The sequence below is a fragment of the Balaenoptera physalus genome (assembly GCF_965194825.1).
Source record: "Balaenoptera physalus genome assembly, chromosome: 1".
NCBI classification, from domain to species: Eukaryota; Metazoa; Chordata; class Mammalia; order Artiodactyla; family Balaenopteridae; genus Balaenoptera; species Balaenoptera physalus.
The window spans coordinates 99,778,697-99,797,355 of record NC_138882.1 but is presented as its reverse complement, the minus strand read 5'-3'; the positions used below and the strand labels follow the sequence as shown (position 1 = coordinate 99,797,355).

General features: G+C 51.1%; 1 protein-coding gene across 4 annotated transcripts in view; it reads left to right on the top strand.

Annotated features, from left to right (window-relative positions):
* The window catches only part of SLC6A17 (solute carrier family 6 member 17), a 50,617-nt gene that overhangs the window by 16,407 nt on the left and 15,551 nt on the right, over positions 1 to 18,659 (top strand). For all 4 annotated transcript variants that reach the window (XM_082432095.1, XM_082432093.1, XM_082432096.1 and 1 more), the window contains 5 exons: positions 125 to 498; positions 3,872 to 4,029; positions 5,697 to 5,823; positions 6,582 to 6,763; positions 8,460 to 8,570. In XM_082432095.1, coding sequence (XP_082288221.1) covers positions 213 to 498; positions 3,872 to 4,029; positions 5,697 to 5,823; positions 6,582 to 6,763; positions 8,460 to 8,570 — 864 coding nt within the window. In that variant the 5' untranslated portion in view covers positions 125 to 212. The remainder of the gene's footprint in view (positions 1 to 124; positions 499 to 3,871; positions 4,030 to 5,696; positions 5,824 to 6,581; positions 6,764 to 8,459; positions 8,571 to 18,659) is intronic.

The window sequence follows — 18,659 nt, the reverse complement described above, 5'->3', positions numbered from 1 at the left end:
CAAGGCCACTGACCAGCCTCTGAGCGAGTGACGGGGAGTGGATGAATCGATTGGGTCGTGTCCGCTTGGGCTCCCCACCTCTCTGGCGTGGTCAGCTAATCCTCTCCTGCTCATCTGGTTTCAGAGGTCCCTGCATGAGAAGGAGCTGACAGCAGCCGAGCCCCACCTTCTCTGCGTGCTGGGGAGCAGGGCTGCGTCGCCCAGGTGGCCCAATGCCGAAGAACAGCAAGGTGACCCAGCGCGAGCACAGTAGTGAGCATGTCACGGAGTCGGTGGCCGACCTGCTGGCCCTTGAGGAGCCTGTGGATTATAAGCAGAGCATCCTGAATGTGGCCGGAGAAGCAGGCGGCAAGCAGAAGGTGGCGGAGGGGGAGCTGGATGTGGAGGACCGGCCGGCCTGGAACAGCAAGCTGCAGTACATCCTGGCCCAGATCGGCTTCTCTGTGGGCCTTGGCAACATCTGGAGGTTCCCCTACCTGTGCCAGAAAAATGGAGGAGGTAAGCGGCAGCCCTGCTTGCCCTGGGGGTGCCCTGCAAATGAGCTGGGCTGAGGGGAGAAAAGAAACACCCCTTTGTGAGGCAGAACCAGAGCCCTCGTAGGTTGGAGCTCAGAACTCCAGAGGGAGACTCCCCAGGAATAGCTAAGGGCTAACAGCTCTCAGGAGGCTGCAGGCGTGATGATAAGAATGTGGGATCTGGCCCTAGACAGCCTGGGTTCAAATCCCAGTGCAGCCACTGGGACCCTGTGCAAGTTGCTTAATTGCTCTGTGCCTTGCTATTCTGCATTTGGAAAATGGGAATAATAGTAGTTCCTGCCTCACAGGATAGTTGGGAGAATTAAATGAGCTTTACATGTAGAATGCTTACCACTGTATGTGACACAGTAACTATTGGCCATTGTTACTAAATGCGTATAACTGCTGGGCAGTGTTGTAAGCACTTCTTGGATATTAGGCTGAAATACATGAAACTGCTGATATGTGAGTGTCTTGGAACACCCAAAGCACCAATTTCATATGGTTCAACCATCATATCCTCCCAAAAAGCCTATGTGAGGAAGAGCTATTCTCATCCTCACTTTAGAAACTGCAAAACAGGCACAGAGAGGTTAGATCACTTGCTCAAGGTCACACAGCTAGTGATAAAGTCAGGATTCAAACCTGGACAGCTTGGCCCCAGAGCCTGAACACTTAATCACTATACCCGCAGCCTCCCAGGTAGGAAGGGTCCTCATGCTGCCCCCTGAGTTTCAGTTCCCCCAGAGGATCCTGCCCGTGGTATCAAACCACTTCTACTCACTACTTCTAGCTCCCAGGGTGGGTAGAGGCCCCCAGGCCTTATCCCCCAGCACCTGACTGCAGGCTAGAAAGTTCCAAAGGCAACTTGCTTTGAAACCAGGGGGAAACTAACCAAAAATGAGCAAGGCAAAACCCAATGGACTGAAAACAATGACGCTTCCAAGCTCAGACCTCTGGTCCTGGGAAAGTGATTTGAGTTAGAAGAGAGCTTTCATGCCCCTGAGTCCCTGTGCCCTGGCACCGCCACACTCCAGCCTGAAGGTGTGGCCGCAGCTTTGCAGGCATTTTAACCCTGCTGCCTCCCTCGCTGCCCCGTGGGACTCTCCTCCCAGTGATGGAGCCCTATTCAGGGACCCTCCCTCCTCTCCGGGACACTATCCCTGGTCCAGAAGACAGAGTCTGTCTGGAGGCTTCCCCTCCTTTGCAGTTTCTAGTGAAGGGCAGGGAGTGAGAATGCCCACCTGACTTAGGCCAGAAACTTCCATCTTGCCACCAGGGCACAGTCTATTCCCTCTATGCTCTCCTTGCTTTGAAGGATCTTTTTTTTTCTCCCCCAATAAATAACTGCCAATCAGAGCTTTCAGTCTGTATGGCATGGCCAGGCCCAGGTCGCTGAGTTGATACAAGACCAGCCCAAAGCAAAGATACAAATGGAAGTGTGTGGTTCCCTTAAGTGCGGTGAGATGTTAAGAGCTCAGAGTACCCGAAACAACTTTGGAGGACACGTTGCATTTGGGGACTTTTGTGGCCGAGATAATCAGTCTGCCTGAGCCCTGATGCTGAATCACAGAGTCCTTCTCCCCACCACACATTCTGCCCGCGCCCCCGCTCCCCCGGGCAGTGTTCTTGCCAAAGTCTGTTTCCAGTGTCACCAGACAGTTGCCACGGCACCAGACATCACGAACACCCCTGGAAGAAAAGCGTTGTCGGGTCTCAGGACTCTGAGCTCCCCATCCCATGTTCCTGCCTTCATTTTCCCATCCTTTCTGACTCCTGGAATCCCGCTTTATCTCTACCTTTAACTCTCCAGTATTTTACCTTTTTTATAGTAAGTCATCTTAAATGTTTTCTGGAAGGAGGCAAATTATCACAGGAAGGAGATGGTTGGTCTGAGAGTCAAAACTCTGGTTTTGAGCCCTGGGTGATCCAGTCAAAATTACTTAATTTTGGATGGAAACTCTGGAACTCTGCCTAGCTCTACCAGATGTTGACAGTTTATTCTGCATCCTCTCAGTTTGCTTTTTTTTTCTCTTTATTTTTATGAGAAGGAGGCAAATGGTCATCAGGTGCTTACTATGGGTAAGTCACTCATTTAATCCTCACAACAGCCCTGTGCAGTAGGTATACAGTTGAAGCATATGAAATGGCCATTTTCATAAGTCAAAAATGATCAAATATCAGCAATTTCATATGGTTCTACTTAATATTTTCATCCTCATTACATAGATGGCAGAACAGTGGCGCAGAGAGATCAAGCAATTTGCCCAAAGTCACACAGCTAGTAAGTGGCAGAGCCAGAATTCAGGCCCAGGAGGTCTGGCTCCGTGGTCTGGATCTCAACCCCTACTCAGTGTGCATCTCAACAGGCTGAGATCGAGATGGTCTTTCAAGGCCCAGGGATAACCTTGGGGTTTGCAAGAAGCGAGACATGTATGGACATGTCACACAGCCTCCCGGGTTTTGTATTTCACCTGCAAGTCCTCAGGTCGGGCAAGATGTGCAGGGAGATGTGTCCCTGTCCTTTCCTGCAGATCACTTCTCTCCTCTTCTGCTTCCCTGAGCTGGAGACCAAGAGACAGAACTAGGTTAAAAGACAGAGCCAGGGGTCCTTCAGGCCCTCCTCCTTTTAGGATCGTGATACAGCAGGTTGTTAGTGACAAGTGGAATTTATGTGTGCATGTGACCCTGTGCACCTGTGTGTTTAACGAATTAGATGCTGTTATGTGAGGTGTGGGAGGTTGCTCACCTGGAAGCCTCTCCTGATTAGCTCAATGGGACTCACACCCCTTCCTCAGGACACATGTGCTCAGTTGGCCGTGTGTGATGTGTGTGCATGCACTGACATTGCTCGTGTGAACCTGAGGGTCCCGCAGCTCTCTTGGGATAGCGTCTGTGCCTTCTGTTGCCCTGATCTCCCCACTGCACACACCTGGTACAGAGTAGATAACAGCTGACTGTTGCCAAGTGCCGGGTCGTGCGCCCCGGAGATGCCCAAACCCCTGGACTCATTGGCAGTTTGGGCACATGTTGGGGGGACAGGTGTCCACAGAGTATGTCAGGAGGTGGCTGTGTCTGTCTCTGAGTCCAGCCTCGTGAGTGGGAGACATTGACATACATGTGGATCCTCCTTTAGTGTTTCGGGTCAGGGGAGCCAAGGGCTAGAAGGAGGTCTGGGCGGCCAGTGTGTGGTAGGTCGCACGTGTGAGCCAGACCATTCCTGGAGGAGCACAGGGACTGGTGACGGTTTGAGGGCGATTGGAGATGTGGCCGATGCTGTAGGGCCTGGCTGCCACCCCTCCCTTACCCTGCTGCTGTGCTGCAGACACCCTCCGACATCCCTCCCTCCTCCCCAGGTGCCTACCTGGTGCCCTACCTGGTGCTGCTGATCATCATTGGGATCCCGCTCTTCTTCCTGGAGCTGGCTGTGGGCCAGAGGATCCGCCGCGGCAGCATCGGCGTGTGGCACTATGTGTGCCCCCGCCTGGGCGGCATCGGCTTCTCCAGCTGCATAGTGAGTCGGGGGCTGGTGGCGGGCACTAGCCAGGAGGCAGAGGGGCTGCTCTTGGGCACAGGGTTTACAGACCAGAGTCCTGGGCAGGGGTGAGGGCAGGGAGGGAGACCCTCATCATGAGAATTGCATCCAGCTGGTGTCTCAGGGCCACATATTTCCTAAACCGAAAGTTGGCACCGCTCTCTGATGGTCTAATATTTGGGATTATTATGAAGGAGGAAAGGCCTGGGACATCTCCGCCAGAGTTCTCTGGGGACATGTGGACCATCCCAGATTCCCCTCTCTGCCTACCAGCCCATCAGCTCTCTGTGAGGGAGGCCCATCCTTTTTCCTGGGTTAAAGAGTATTTTATTTGAGTAAGTGGGTGGCACGAGAAAAGGCAGCCCTGGGGTATGGCGTCTCCTTGCCAGTTTGCTGTGCGCATGAACAGACCGGGAGAAGGACTCAGGAGCCTGGGCCTGACCGAGGAGGGGTGAGGCTTTGGAACAATGGGAGACAGGGAGACCCCACTGGCCTGGATGGGGAACTCCATGAGAGCGCCAGGCTGATCCACGGGGCAGCAGACGAGGCCCTGCTTAGTTAGCTCTCTAGGTGAGGAAACCGAGCCTCCCTTAAGGGCAAAGCCCGCAGGTGCCCATGCTCACACCTGGGATAAAAACTGGAATCTGCTTCTGGAAGGGACTGAGGATCTGTCAGCCCTGACAGCAGGGCCAGCCCAAACCTGCCTCACTCAGCGACTGGGAGAGATCACCTCTACACAGGTTGACATGGCTGAATACAGCACCCTCTGCTGGGGCTGGCCGGGTGTATATGCATGAGTGTGAGTGGCCTGCCCCTTGGACTAAAAGCATCCAAGTAAAGATAGTGTGTGTCTCTCCTTCTGTATTCCACATAAGGTGTGCTGTAGGAATGTCTGCTTGTGCATACCCGGGCTTAGGTGAGATTAATAAAGCAAGGGGCTCTCAGCTCTCACACTGCCCAGCAGTGTCACTGATGCATCATATAGCCGTGCCCCTGAAGATAGAAGGGATCTCTTGACATCCAAAGTGGATGCAGCAAATCTCTGCATGTAAAAGCATTGCTTTCAAAGAAACCCCTTGAACCCTCAGTCAGAATCCACGTGCTCCTGTTTTAAATACAATTCTACCAAGGTTGGTTATCATGTTTCCAAGAACGAGAAGTGATGTCTTTCTAGAAGCAGACTGCTGAGAGTACCAAAGAGAAAGTAGCATCCCGAGAGAAGGAAAGACATAGGAAGCCAATAAGAAGCATTTACAAAACCTCAAAAAGCGCAGCAGTCTGGGGCCATTTACTGTAGAGGCAGTAGCTGTACATGCCTCCACAGCCCTGGAGGGCAGCTCTGGAATTGTAATCCTGAGTCATCAGGAAATGATGGGGAAGTGCTTCAGGCGTCTTAGAAGAATTTCGAACTGGAGAGGATTAACATTTTAAGAGTTTACTGCTTAAAGGAGAGAACTTTAATATCTGAAACATTCCTCTGTGGATTCCCCAAATAGCAGATGAGTGGAGGATTAGGAGCAGACCCTCAGCTGCCACTGTCCCATCATCCCATCCCTCCTCCCCCTCCTCCAAGGCTGTGTGTGGGGAGGCGCGTGGGGATGGAGTTGCCTGTAGCCTCTGTGACCCCCATGGACCCCCGTCTGCAGGTCTGCCTCTTTGTTGGGCTGTACTATAATGTGATCATCGGGTGGAGCATCTTCTATTTCTTCAAGTCTTTCCAGTACCCGCTGCCCTGGAGTGAGTGCCCTGTCGCCAGGAATGGGACCGTGGCAGGCAAGTATGGTTCTTCTGAGGAACCCACCTGGGGATTACAGCCAGCTCTGTCCCAGGAAGGAATTGAAGGAGCCTAAGAGGCTAAGGCACAGATTTGGGATTTCATTGACTTGCTGTGTCACCTTAGATAAGCCACCTACCCTCTCTGATCCTCATTTCCCCTTCTGATGATCTCTTGCCAGCCTATCTCACAGAGTTCTTACAGGGATTGAATGAAATAGTGAGTGTAGGTATAACTCTGGAGATTGTGACTTTTGTTTAGTTATTATTAACTACCCTAGGTTACTCTAATACCATCCTATCTGGAAACAACCTTAATTTACATGCCAGTCCCCTAAAGGGCTGGCTGACTTATCCCACCCACAGATGGGTAAACTGAGGCCCAGAAACAACTCTCCCATGGTCACACCACTGATTTAACCAAGGATCAAGGATGAGAATGCAGGTCTCCAGCTCCTCGCTCAGAACCGTTCCCAAGGAACTTGAGGCCAGTTCTGCCTAATCCTTCCTGCCCTCCATGGATGGATGTGGGCAGGGGGATGACATGAGTGGGAATTCAGTCAGATCAGTGTATCCTGAAGTCTCCCAGGCCCCTTGGGATCCCAGGAGTCCTCAGGGTCTGGCAGATCCTGGCTAACCCAGAACAATATCATTCTTCCCTGCTGCCCATGCTCAGCTGCCCTGGGTGGGGGTCAAGTGGAGGAGGTGGTCCCACGGGCCCCTCCACCGAGACCCTGTGGCCTTTGCTGCCGTTTCAGTGGTGGAGCCAGAGTGTGAGAAGAGCTCGGCCACTACCTACTTCTGGTACCGAGAGGCACTGGACATCTCCAACTCCATCTCAGAGAGCGGGGGCCTCAACTGGAAGATGACCCTGTGTCTCCTCGTGGCCTGGAGCATCGTGGGCATGGCCGTCGTCAAGGGCATCCAGTCCTCGGGGAAGGTGAGTGGGGGGGGGCACCCACACCTACACGGGGGAAGGGGTGCCACAGAAAAGTGTGGAAGGCAGGGGTGGAGAACTCTGGGTCGCCCCTGCAGGGTTCTTTGGGTGGGCTTGGCCTCTGGATGGCTCAGGATGATAACACAGGCCCCTGAGGAGGTGATGGGAGCGTCATAGCCACAGCACTGTTCCCTGTGGACAGCCCGCCAAGGATGGGCTTGTGGAAAATCACTGCCTTGACCCCAGCTGCCTCCGTGCTCAGATAACTCTGGGTTGCTCCCACAGACTTTAAAGAGAAGGAAAACCAGGAGTACTGAGCTAGGACATTCGGCTAGACCCTAGCCCTTCAGCTTCCCTAGCAAGAGCCCTAGAAGAGCCTGCTCAGCAATTTTTGGTGAAAACCAACAGCTCAATGTATCTACAACTGATGGGCTCTGTGAACGGGTGGGTACTGTGAGTGAAGGGGGCTTTGGGGGCCTCTGAGGGTGCAGACCAGCCAAGCCCCACACACACCTTCTCCCAGTAGGTCAGATTCCCTTCAAATAAGGGCACTTTCTTCTTTGTCATGTGTCAGTATTCATGGACTGCCAGGGCTGGAAAAGATGTTAGAGATCCTATAGCCCAATCCACCCATTTTACAGACGAAGAAACTGAGGTTCCAGAAGTGGGGGGAAATATCTCACCTGAGACCAGGCAGCCAGTCAGCCCCAGGGCTGGAACTAGAATCCTGGCTGTCTGTCTGTCTGTCTGAGGCTCCAGGCTCTTTGGTGGATTTGATGAGCAGGGAAGCTAAGCCCTGGAAAGGTAGCATGGTCTCAGGCACCACCTCTTCTCTCTCCAAAGGCCAAAATAGTAGCTGGCACTTCATGGCACTGATCAGGCACTGCCACATGTATGAGTGCATTTGGGCCACAGCAATCTTAGGAGTTAGGAGTTATTTTACCCACTTTATAGATGAGGAAATGGAGGCACCCCTAGGTTAAATAAATAGCTCAAGGTCATGTGGTTGGAAAATGGTAGTCAGGATCAGAACTCAGGTTGTCTAGCTCTGGACCTGCGTGCTTTTAACCTTACACCATCCTCCCTGAACGGCCTTCTTGGTTTGTTTCAGTGCAGCAAACTTTTTGTAAGCATCTCCTTTGTGGGAGGCTCTGTGCCAGGCCCATGGAGATATAGAAATGTTCAAGAAATGCATGTGCTAGAAAGTAGCATTTAATTTATAATCACAAGAGGCAGGACCTTCTTCTGATGCTTTTGCTTGGGAGCCGTGCCTATAACCTCCTGGATGCCTTCTGTCAAAGGAGCTCTAAGGACAGGGGAGATCCTGAGGGGGTCCACTGGAATCAGGGACAGAAAAGCAGGCATGAGATATGAAAAAATGAAGAGCGGGGAGCAAAGGGTTCCTCGCCCCCTTGGCGGCCCTTGGGGGGGCGGAGGCCGCGAGCCCAGCCCCACCAGCCCTTGAAAGGAGAAAACAAGCCTCAGGCACAGCCATGCTGACTCCAGCTTGTCTGTGTGGCTGCTTCTGCCTTGGCTCGATGCCAGACGTGCAGTGGGTTTGGCCCCGTGCCCAGGGGTCCCGGGGCTCTGCTTTCTGCTGCCATCAGAGGAGGCGCGTGTACCCCAGCTGTGAGCAGGGAGGCGGGTGCCAGCCGCAGGAGGGGCTCTGGCCCACCGTGGGTCCCTGTCCTCTCTGCAGGTGATGTATTTCAGCTCCCTCTTTCCCTACGTGGTGCTGGCCTGCTTCCTGGTCCGGGGGCTGCTGCTGCGGGGGGCCGTCGACGGCATCCTACACATGTTCACTCCCAAGGTAAGGGTCTCGGGCTCCCCAGGAACATGGACAGCTCTTCTGGGCCTTGTCTGCTTCACGCAGTTTAACACTGCCTGAGGACGTGCTGTGCAGCGGGCACTGTGGTGGGCGCTGGAGGGAGGCACCAGGGAAGCGGACATGGGCCCTGCCCGTGTGGTTCCAAGGAGAGCGACAGGGCAGGGACACCACATCAATATGGGTGAAATCAGAAGACACTTCAGGGAGGAGATGATATCTGAAACGAGCCTCAGGGAGCAGATAGGATTTCAGTGGGCGGCAGTAGGACGTTGCAGTCAAAGGAACTGTATGAGCGAGAGTGTGGAAAAGCACTGGGCGTGCTTGGGGCCATGGTGTGAAGTCAGTTTTGGCTCAGGTTGTTGGGGGGAGGGCGCGGTTTCACTGAGTGGATCTGTGACAGCAGGAACCAAGGAGATGCCTAAGAGAAGAAAGCTCCCTGGGAATCCCAAATTGTACCCCAATCAGGGGAATGAGGTTACTATCTTATTAAAGATAAAAGAGCACATGGGTAGACATTTTACCCTTACCAAAGCTATCCACATCTCTCATTAGATCCTCCCAGTAGCCCAGTGAGGGATGAGCAGGACCGTGGTGCATGGTGTCCTGAAGGTGGACACCTATACTCCTTAGGAAAATGGAAACAGCCAGTTTCCTAAGCATGGTCTCTGCCCACCAGGTGGCCCTGCCTCTCTGTTGCCCTCCAAACCACTGGGCACAGCTGGCATGAGCCAGTCCACTGAGGAATAAGAGAATTTCAGAGGCAGAAACGGCATGTCCTTCAAGGTAACCCTAAGCAAAGTACATTAGTTGCCCCAGCAGGCAGGCTGGGAAGTCCACCTCCAAATGCCAGCTGATCAGTAAGCAACATCAGGGGCCTGGTGAGGCTCCAGTCCACAGGCACAGGGTCAGAACCCTGCCAGGCCAGCTTAAGGCCCTCAACACTGTCCCTCAGTAGTGCCATCTCACTCATGTGTGCACGCACACACACACCCATACACACATACACACACATACACACACGCATTAATGCTTACACAGAAAGTTCATACAAATGGCACAGGGAGAAGAATACAGATCTAGTGGTGTTTGAAATCCCCGTTCCCTCCCAATTGCCCTGCTCTGCAGCTGCAAACAGCTCCTGATGTTTGGGGGTGGGGGAGGTGGGTAGCAATGGGCAGGGCACAGACCCCTCCATATCCACTGGACAGAGCATATGGGCCCTCAGCGTACCTGGATGTAACACCCTAGGTTTCTACGTGAACAAGCACGGAGGTCCGCTCTATGGAGCACTTAGTGAATCTCCCGAGGCATGAGTGTGACTACCGAGCCACTTGGCTGGGGTAGGGTTGTTGTGAACATGTGATGTCTGACAAAGAAGAGAAAAATGCAAACCTGGTTTCTTTGGGGGAAAACAGCCGTGAGATGAAAGCCGATGGTTTTTACGAATGAATTCAACTGTATTTCTAGAACCATGATCAGTCTAATGTGTTCACTTGAGTCTTTCCGTTATACTTTATTGAGCTTTATGAGAAAATTATATACTCTGGAGATATTAATAAACATGGAGATTCACACAGGTCTCCAAATGGTCCGCTGGGTGGTGCTAAGAGAGCCTGGTACTTAACTCGGAAGCCAGTGGAACCGATTCATAAGATCAGTTGCCAGTCCCAGCACACACAATACTGCTCCCCTTCTGATTCAGACACTCTTTAAAACATTTTTTTAAGTGAAACGTCTCAGACATATAAACACACATATAATAATATAATAAACATTCTTAAGAAATAAACTATTACAGATGTCATAAAAGTGCCTGTGTAGCTGGCCCTCATCCCATTCTCTTCCCTTCCCTAAAATAATCACTATCTTGAATTTGTGGTTTAACCTGCTAATACATTTTTAAAATTTTGTAATACATATATGTGTATACTTAAACAGGATGTAGCATATGTGCATACTTTTAATCTTTATTGTATTGTATGCAACCTTCTGCAACTTGCTTTTATTTTTGCTAAACACTCTTTTGAGATTTTAGCTATATTGATATATGGAGCTCTAGTGCATCCGTTTTCATGACTGTATTGTATTCCACTGTGGCACTAAACTAAAATTTATTTATTCATTCTCTAATTGATGGTCATTTAAGTTGTGTCCAGTTCTCACCATTGCTAATAATGCTAATAAACATTATGACACAGGTCTTCATGTGCACACGTTTCTCTCGGCATATATGTTTTGGAGTGGAATTGCCATCTTAAAGGGTATATGTGTCTTCAGTTTTACTAGATGTTGGCTGAGTTGCTCTCCAAAGTGGTTGCATCTATCGATATTAACACTCCCACCAGTTGTATATGAGAGACCCAGTTGCTCCACATGTGTTACACTGCAATTTTTGCCAATCAGGTGGATGCAAAAAGGTTGATGTACACTTTGAATAACAGGGGCGCTCCTTTCCCAGAGCTTTTCCTGGATGTTCAGGAAACAGTGTGGTTCCACTTTAGCATTTGCAGAGGCCCCGCGTCTTCATGAGGTGAAACTTAAATCAAATCCAGAAGGCCCTAGAGGAGCCAGGTCACCAGGAACCAGCAGGTGTGGTCCCTGGTCCATCTAGCTCTTGTGACCTTCAGGTATGGATAGAGCCTGTGGGGCCCATCTTGAGACCTTGTCCACTGAGCAGTGCCATGGGGCAGCTCCTGCCCTTGACCCTGGAGGGATGTATTGAGCAGGGAAGGAGAGACTTGAGGGCGTCAGAGGCCAAACCCCTCCATCAAGGATCTCCTTCACAGCCTGTGTCACCATTTGTTTTAGGCAGGCGAGGCCCAGTGGTGATGGCTGGGGTGAAGTTCCTGTTTACAAATCCTTCCAAGTCATCTGCAAAAAGTGTGGACCCATTCTCAGACACAAATGTCTGACTGTCCATACATGGCAAGCTACTGTTGCAGAGCTGGGACTGTTTCAGCGTGGGACTGGTGAGATATGAGGAACCCGGGAGCCATTTCAAGTCCTGGCTCTAGTATAGTGCTGTAGAGTGCCAGGGTCACTGCACACAGCTGCCCAGCCTGTGCACTGCTCCATTCATATCGACCACAATGTAAATGACATCACCAGGGGGTCATGCCATTTGGCAGCCATGGGACAGTCCAAGCAGATTTTTGGCCAGGGCATCTCAGAATCTACCTGAAAGAAGCATAGGCCCTCCCTGGGTATGCTGAATAACCAGGAAGATGCCCCCTTCTATAAAGTCTTCCAACATCAGAAATAATCCAAGCTAGAGGACCTGGGCTCTCAGTCCATGCCTTCAAGCAGTTATTAAGTGTGATGAATGCAGTGTGGCCAGGATACCATGATGACCCACTAGCAGTTTTGATGGGACAGTAGCTCATGTTAATGGCTAACGAACTTCTTAAATTCCTTGGGCTACTTCTTTCTGAATTATTCTTTCCATCCAGTTAAAACCCGAGTCGCTATGGGGTACCATACGACTAACCATGTGATTTGCTCAATATAAAATGGATTATGATAGATTTTGTAACCACCAAAACTTCCAGGGAATATTTATCAAAATTACAACTGTTCACGTCCCTTGGCCCAGCAATTCCACTTCTAGGTATTTGTCCTACAGATGTACTCACCCACAAAATGATCTGTGCATAATATTGGTCATTGCAGCATTTGTTTTAGTAGCAAAAGAGTGAAAACAACCTGAATGACCATCATTTATTTATTTCTTCATTCAATAAAGGTTCATTGAATTCCTGTTATGTTCTGGCACTGCTGTGGGTTCTGGGATCCAGCAGTGAACAAAGCAGATAAACTTCCTGGCGCTGTTGGAGCTTATATTTTAGTAACAGGAGACAGATAATGTAAGACAAAGGAATTGTTGGATGGTGTTGCTAAGGAGAAAAATAAAGCAGAAAAAGAAGGATTCGGGGCACTGGGGAGAGTTTTGCTTAGCTAGTGTGCTCAAGGAAGGCCTCCCCGAGAAAGTGATATTGGAGTGAAGACTCAATGGAGGTGAGGGGGCAGGCCATGTGGATATTTGGAAGTAGCACATCCCATTCTAAACAGAGAGAACAATAAATGAAGAGCCCTTAAGTTTGTACGTGTCTGTCATTCTCAAAGAGGCTGTTGTGGCTGGAGCGGGAGGGGAGAAAGATAGGACCTGTGGCCACGGGACCAGTGGGGAGCCGGACCAGGAGGGTCCTGTAGGCCAGGTAAGGACTCTGGTGTTTCCTTGGGGTGAAATGGGGGCCATTGGACAGTTCTGAGCAGAGGAGTGACATGATCTGACTTCCGTCTTCCGAGGATCACTCTGGTTGCCATTGAGAATCTGAGGGAGCAAGGGTAGACTAGGGAGAAGCCTCCATCCAGGTGCTAGAATTCATCCAGGTGGGAGGTGACTGGCTGGAGCCCAGGTGATGTCAATGGAAGAGATGAGAAGTGGTCAGATTGAGGCTATATTCAGAAAGCAGAGTCAACAGGATTTGCTGCTGGATTGGATGTGAGATGTGAGAGAGAGGGTGACAAGGATGACTGCAAGGCCTTTTGCCTGAGCGACCAGGAGGATGTGTTTGGGGGGCGCAGGTTTGGTGAGGAACACCGAGAGTACTGTTTTGAACATGGCGGGTCTAAAACATCTAAGAGATATCCAAGTGGAGAAGCTGAGTGGGTGGTTGGATAGATGAGTCTGGAGGTCGCGTGGAAGTATAAATTTGGGAGTCTGAGAATTTGAAGTCGTGGACTGGTTACAGTCACATAGTGAACATAGAGAAGAGGACTAAGCACTGAACACTGGGGTCTCAGTGTTTAGAGGTTGGGGGAGAGATAATCAATGAGGGCAGAGGAGAAATGAGAAAGATAGAGCGAGATAGAGAGGTCCGTCCCAGAGGCCAAGTGGAGAAAGTGCTCTAAGAAGGAGGGAATGGTCAGCCAAGTCCAAAGCTGCCAAGAGGTCAGGTGATGAGGACTGAGAAATGGCCAACGTGCTTGGCAGCAGGGGGGTCACTGGCACCTCAACAAGAGCTGTTTTGGTGGCATGCTGGGGACAAAGTCTAGTAACAGTGGGTTCAAGGGAAAATGGGAGGGGAGGAACTGGAGGCAAGTAATGAAGACCACTGATTTTCAGGAATTTTGCTGTAAGGGGAGCAGAGGAACAGGAAATGGGGTGGTAACCAGAGAGGACCATGGGATCAAAGGTGTTATTTCAGAATTTTATATGATGATAAAAGTAATCCATCATACATTGCTGGTGGGAATGTAAAATGGTGCAGCCGCTTTGGAACAGTCTCGCAGTTCCTCAGAAGGTTACACAAAGTTAGTGTATGACCCAGCAACTCCACTCCTAGGCGCATATCCAAGAGAACTGAAAACATATGTTCAAAAATTTGTGTGCAAGTGTTCATAGCAGCATTGTTCATAAGAGCCAAAAGTAGACACAACTCAAATGTTCATCAACTGATGAATGGAAAAATAAAAGGTAGTATGTTCATACGATGGAATTTAGCTGGCCATACATAGGAATGAAGTACGTGCTACAATATGGATGAATTCATCCTTGAAGACATTATGCTGAGGGAAAGAAGCTGGTCACAAAAGACCACATATTGTGTGATTCTGTTTATATAAAATGTCCAGAATAGGTGATTCTGTAGAGACAGAAAACAGATTAGTAGTCGCTTGTGGGGAGGTTGGGGGAGAAATGGGGAGTAACTGTTAATGGTATGGGCTTTCGTTTTGGGGTGATGGAGATGTTCCAAAATTGATTGTGGGAACGTTGTGCAACTCTGTGGTATACTAAAAACCATTGAACTGTACACTTTTTTAAAAAATCCAGAAAAGAGAGGGAAATTGATGCTATAGGAGAGGAGGGAAGCAAAGTCCTTGAATAAGCAGGAGAGATGGGACCCAGTGCCCAGGTGGAGGAGTTGGTCTTAGCTTGGAGCACACACTGTCCCCGTAGGAGCAGGAGGGATGGGCCAGCCTGTGGCACAGATGCTGGCAGCTGAGAAGCGGTGGCGAGGATATTCTCACTGTGGGAGCTCTCTTCTCATTGGGTCATTTTTCTCTGTGAAGTAGGCAGCAAGGTCATCAGCTGAGAGTAGGGATGGTGGGGGAGGGGTTGGAGGCCTGAGGAGGGGTGAGTGTGATGTAATTGTGTACCAGATGGGGATGCATGCACACGGGGGTGGAGGGGGCAGGAGCTGGAGGTCAGGGGTTGGGGGAGCAGGGAAGGCAGCCAGCGTGGTTCCAGTTCCACGGTGGACAGTTCTTCATATTTTACCATCTCTGAAGGCGTGCTGTTCTCACAATCAGTGAGACACTTAGAACAATCACATGTTTTCCAGCAGTCAGTGCTTACTATGTGAGGCACCTACGTATATTAACTCAGTTAAACTCATGACAATTCTAGAAGTATTATTATTATCACCGTTTTCCACATGGGGAAACTGAAGCACAGAGAAGTTAAATAATTAGTTCAAGGTCCCATGTGTCCTGGCCCAAGGTGTGCGTTGTGTCCAGCTATGCTTGCTGCTTGGGGGCAGGCCCAGAGTAGACGGGGGGTTCGTCATCACCAGGGTCAGGAGCTTATCAAGCGATGACAATGGAGAGATGACAGGGGAGATGAGAGTGTAAGCAAGGAGTGACGAGAAGGATGGACATTGACTAAGCCAGTGACGCAGGAAAGTTAGGATACAAACAGGGTGAGGGGCAGTGAAATGGAGGTAGGCCAAAGGATTGGCGGTCCCAGCAGGGCTGAAGAATTTTTAGAGTTTAGATACTAGAGGTGAGCTGGAAAGATGGAGTGCTTTGGAGTATGGGACCCTTAAAAACTGAGGTTTAATTGGAGCACAGCTAGTAGTCATGACAAAGGCCATGGCATGACCATAGGAGTGGGGGAAGGCGAAGAGTACTGGAAGTGTTGTAGGAAAATGGGGCCTGAGAGGATGGTCATGGCCCAGGTCTCGGGTGAGTCCCTGGGATGGGCTGCCAAGGGAGGGTCCTTGACTTCACGCAGGAAAGAATTCAAGAGCGAGCCATCGTGAAGTGAAAGCAGGTTTACTGAGATACACAACGGGTCTCAGGAGGCCCCGAGGGGTGGGGTGGTTAGTTTTTATGGGCTGGGTAATTTCATAGGCTAACGTGTGGGAGGATTATTCCAACTATTTTGGGAAAGGGGCGGGGATTTCCAGGAACTGGGCCATCACCCACCTTTTGGCCTTTTATGCTTGGCCTGGGAACTGTCCTGGCGCCTGTGGGTGTGTCACGTAGCTAATCTATTCCATGAGTGTATCATGAGGCTCAAAGTCCACTGGAAGTCGAATCTTCCGCCATCTTGGGCCTAAACCATTCTAACCAGTTTTTGTTGTATCCTCAACAGCTCTGTCATTCTTCTAAAGGTTGTGCCCTGCCCTCTTTGCTCCTGTCTCTGAAGGGAGGAGGAAAAGGGACCCAGAGGCAGATTGTTGGAGGGGACATTGATGGAGATATTGAAATCGCTCAGATGACAGCAGCAGTAGTGTTGGGAAGAGCGACAGTGTGCAGTGGAACGTGGGGAGGGGCCGGGAGAGCGGACAGCACTTTGTCCCCTCAGGCCCAGTGCTCCTAAGTGTGCAAGAAAACAGCCTTCCCCCTGAGAGGCTGCAGGGGCCGCCTCGGCCTCAGGGCCCCTTGCTCAGCCCTTCCCTGCACATCAGGCTCCCCTGGGAGCTGTAACGACCAGGAAAAACTACCAGCGCTCAGGCCCACCCTTGACTAATCAGAATCCAGCAATAGGACTCGTTAATCAGGATCGCTGGGTGTGGTGTCCAGATGGCAGTAGATCATCAGAGCTCCCCAGGTGATTCTAGTGGGTAGCCAGGGTGGAGAGCTTCTGAGTCACAGCAAGAAGGTGAAGAGAACATCCGGAGATGCGTTGCAGTAATAGGGGATTGTGCTGATAACAGCCCAGTGGTAGGGTGCAGGCAGTTGTGGGCGGTGGCGCAGAGGCTTGAGTCAGAGCAGGGGACAGACCTGGCCCTCCCGGGATGAAGGCCAGATGAAGGATGACCCTGGAGTCCTGGACATTTTGCAGCGGCGGAGCTAAACTGGGCCCTGGGACCAAGGACCTGGCCTGGTGGTCCCTTAACCAAATGTGGGGACGAGGCTATGAGTGGGCAGAGGCAGGGGGGACAGCTTACCAGGAGCCCCGGAACCCTGTGGGTTCCCAACTCAGCAGGATGAGGAAGTGTTAAGGCTGGGGGCGACATCTCTGGTGGACAGTAGGGAAGAAACGGAGGAATACACACACACGTAGATATGCGTGTGTGTGACGTGTGTGACGTGTGTGTGTGTGCGTGCATATATCTATATTGCTGGTATACACATAAAATATCACTGGAAGGGTAGGCAAGAGACTGGTACTGTGGTTACATCTAGGGAAGAGGAACTGAGTATCTGGAATACAGCGGTGAGAAAAGGGAGACCCTTTTATGCCTTTCGAGTTTTAAACCAGTAACCGCATCACCTATAATCAGTAAGATGGAAGCCACACCAGTTTTTTGGGGGCGGGACTTGGCACAACCTGAGCCATGTGGGAGATGCGGGCATCTGCTTTGCGGCCTCTGGGGTCTGGACGAGCGAGTGGTCCTCCCCGGTGAGGACAGGCCGCAGGGTCAGGGGTGTGCGTTCACCCTCAGAGAGGAGAAGTGGGGTCCCTGCAAAGGCCCAGGTGTAGCGGTTAGTGGAGGAACTTCGTGACTCCCGCAACTAGCGTAAGGCTTCTGAGCAGGGTGGTGAGGGCAGCCCAGCCTTGTTCCCAGAGGTGGGCTCTGGAGCCGGACAGTCTGGCTCAGATCCTAGCTCATCCCTCAGTCGTGGGAGGGCAAGTTCCTTGGCCTCTCGGGGCCTTAGTTTCCTCAGCTGCAAGATGGGGTGAACCACGGCAGCTCCCTCACTGCATCGTCAAGAGAGCATATAAGACTGTCTCGGGGTGCAGGGAGTGCATGGTGAGCATTAGCTATTTTTCTTCTCCGTCGTGAAGGTGACACTGTTCTTGGGCAGTAGGAACCAGGTGCCCCAGTGCCATCTGGTGTCTGCGGGCCCGTCTGTGCTGAGAAGCAAGGGCAGCGTGCGCTCCTGTCATGCACCAGCCCGGGCTAGGGCTCAGCAGCTGCTTGTCGATTCGAAAAGCATCTTCATGCTGCTGAGTCAAATGCCGTGGAACACCTTGCTCCCCGCGTGAGGAAGTGACTCAGCCATGTGCCAAGGAAATGGCAGGAAGTCGTTGCTCTGTTTCAGGGTGGGCACCTTGAGGCAGGTTTGAGCCTTGTTTTCAGTGGGGAAAGCCCGTTTCCCACCTCTCTTCTTGCAGTCACATCCTGATGTCCAGAAAGGACACTGGGCTTCCTGAGGTCTGGTCTGGGGTTCCTCCTCTGTTGACACTATGATCAGGACCTTGTTGCGATCAGGCACTATCATCCATGAAATCCTCAAAGAGCCCCTTTAAATTCAAGGAACACAGGCATTCAGTCCTGAAGGTGCCTGGCTCTCTTTACCCCCAGATGTGCACTGGGCTTCTGGTCCTCTCCACCGGTAAGAGTGCCCCTCCACACTGCAGGCTGGAAGGGGGGATGCCCAGGGACCACTCACACAAAGGCCAAGCTTTGGCCCTCTCGGCTGCTTTCCTGGGGGCTTATTAATGTCAGATTTGGATCCATCAGCTTACTTCAAAGTAATCTAGAGGTGGGCGGGGGGAAGGGTGGGGATATAGAGGAAGCAAGATTAGCCATGTGTTGATAATTGTTGAAGCTGGGGGATGGGTACATGGGGGTTCATAACACTATCCTCTCCACTTTTGTACATTTTGTAATCAATGTTCTACAATTCTTAAAAAGGGAAAAATAACAGCAATTAAATACCATCTTAACATACAAACAAAAAAAACAGTTTTTGTTTCCGTCCAAAATCATTGCATGTAAGACAATCCTACCCTGTCCTCTGAGAAATCCCGCATGCTATAGGGTCAGTTCTGATGGCCCAGTTTGGGATTATGGTGTCCTCCCTGAAGTGGCCGCCTCCATTTATGAAATTGGC